The sequence below is a fragment of the Solanum lycopersicum genome, chromosome 10 (assembly GCF_036512215.1).
Source record: "Solanum lycopersicum chromosome 10, SLM_r2.1".
NCBI lineage: Eukaryota > Viridiplantae > Streptophyta > Magnoliopsida > Solanales > Solanaceae > Solanum > Solanum lycopersicum.
Genome location: NC_090809.1, coordinates 41,859,655 through 41,861,651, shown reverse-complemented (window position 1 = coordinate 41,861,651; position 1,997 = coordinate 41,859,655). Strand labels below are relative to the sequence as shown.

Genomic DNA, 1,997 nt, shown 5'->3' with positions numbered 1-1,997 from the left:
CTGGTTCTCAATACTTGGCTTATGATCAGGCATGGGTTGAATTTTATGAGAGCAAATATCAGGAGGGATCCCAATAATTTCCGCAATAGTCCACTCAATATCTCTTTTGAATGTTTTTAACACTTTCACCAAACTCTCAACTTGTTGTTCATTGAGATCTGATGCAATGATTACCGGCAAAGTGTCACCATTTCCTAAGAGTTCATACCTGAGATGAGGTGGGAGAGCTTTTAGTTCTATCTTTGGAGCCTCCTCTATAGATAGTTTTGCAGGTGGGGACTCGTGATTCTTCATATCTAACTCATATTTCTTAATTTTAAACCAAACATCACCTCGATCAAGAGTCTCAACTAATTACTCATATTCTTCAATGCAATCGCTATCAAAATTCATTATCACTGCCGCTAATGCTTCTACACCTAGATGTTCTTCTATTTGTGTCTGTGATGTCTCGCCAATGTTGAAGGATATAGCACATACAGATTGAAGCTCACCACTCTGCCTCATGGACCTACAAATGTTAAAGATCACTTCCCCATTGTTCAATCAAAATTTAATCTGCCCCTTTTCCATATCTACTAAGGCTCTTCCCCTAGCAAGGAATTGCCTCCCAAGAATAATGGTCACTTTGAAATCGACTTCAAAATCAAGAATAACAAAATCTACCGGAAATATGAACGACTCCACTTTTACTAGAACATCGTGGAGTATCCCTATACGCCTTTTCACTGTTTGATCAACCATCAGTATCCTCATTGCAGTGGGCTTTGGATCATCCAAACCCAACTTCTTGTAAAACGAGAGGGGCATGAGATTTATGCATGCCCCCAGATCACATAATGCTTTCGCAAAATGTAATAGCCCGATTGTACAAGGAATAGTTAACGCATCCTGATCTTCTTTCTTTTGTACAAAAGATCTTTTAGAAATAGCACTACAATGTTGCATTCTATCATCATTTTCAAAAGTGATCGATCTTTTCTTTGTAACACGATCTTTCATAAACATGGCATAACCGAGAATTAGTTCTAAAGCTTCTACCAAAGGGACGTTGATAGATTGTTGCTTCAACATTGTTATAAAATGCCTATATTTACCATTCTCAGTCTTTTTCAATAATCTTTGAGGAAATGGGGGTGGTGGCCTATGCATGGGAGTTACCTTTTTAGGCACTTCAGCATCTTTTACAGTGTTATCCTCTACTTCACCATTAATATCTTCCACATTATCAGTATCTTTTGTCACGTTTTTCTAATTAGTCGGCATAGGTTGGTGAATGGTTTGCTTGCCACCGCAAGTAGTGATTGCCATACAATGTCCATCATTTTTCGGATTTTGTACAGTGTTGCTAGAAAGAGTGCCCAGTTGTCGCGTGTTCACAGTCACAAATAATTAGGCCAATTGTAACTCAAGATGCTTAATCGATATTGCATGTGTATCGACTTTTTTCCCAATACCCGCTAAATCATTCCTCAACTCTTTATTGTGCTCATCACTATCATCGAACCTCCTTATCATTTTACGCAACATATCCTCAATTCACACCGTACTAACTCCTCCATCCCTATGAGTAACTACACAATTTTCAGGAGGAACATAGGGCCCATTCCTGTCATTTGTATTACCATAGTTACCCATGTTGAAGTTGTTGTCGCGGTTGTAGTTTCCATCTCAGACATAATGACCCTCACGGTTGTAGTTACCATAGTTCCGGCCGTGGTTCCCTTGACCTTGGCGCCAATTCTCCTTATTAGAGCCTTGGGCACTTGGTCGAAAACCCCCGGTCTGCTCATTTACCGCATAGGAATCCTCCTCATAATAGCACTCATCATTTTATGGCAGTGGTTTCAACAAGTAGTTGAGTGCATTTATCTTTTATGCACCCCCAGTGACATGTTTTAGTACAAAACTAAGCTCAATCCTCATCAGAGCCATTTCTTCATGAATCTCATCTGTGGCTAAGTTGTGAGTGGACTGCACTGCGAAAGTATTTCTCC

General features: G+C 39.7%; 1 protein-coding gene across 1 annotated transcript; it reads right to left on the bottom strand.

The window, feature by feature from the left end:
* Positions 1-354: 354 nt before the first annotated feature.
* Positions 355-1,793, bottom strand: LOC138338847 (uncharacterized). The gene is made up of 3 exons (XM_069289930.1): positions 1,704-1,793; positions 608-1,251; positions 355-511 (listed from the first exon to the last, which is right to left on the bottom strand). The coding sequence occupies exons 1-3, from the start codon at positions 1,791-1,793 to the stop codon at positions 355-357; spliced, it is 891 nt and encodes a 296-aa protein (XP_069146031.1).
* Between the last annotated feature and the right edge of the window lie 204 nt (positions 1,794-1,997).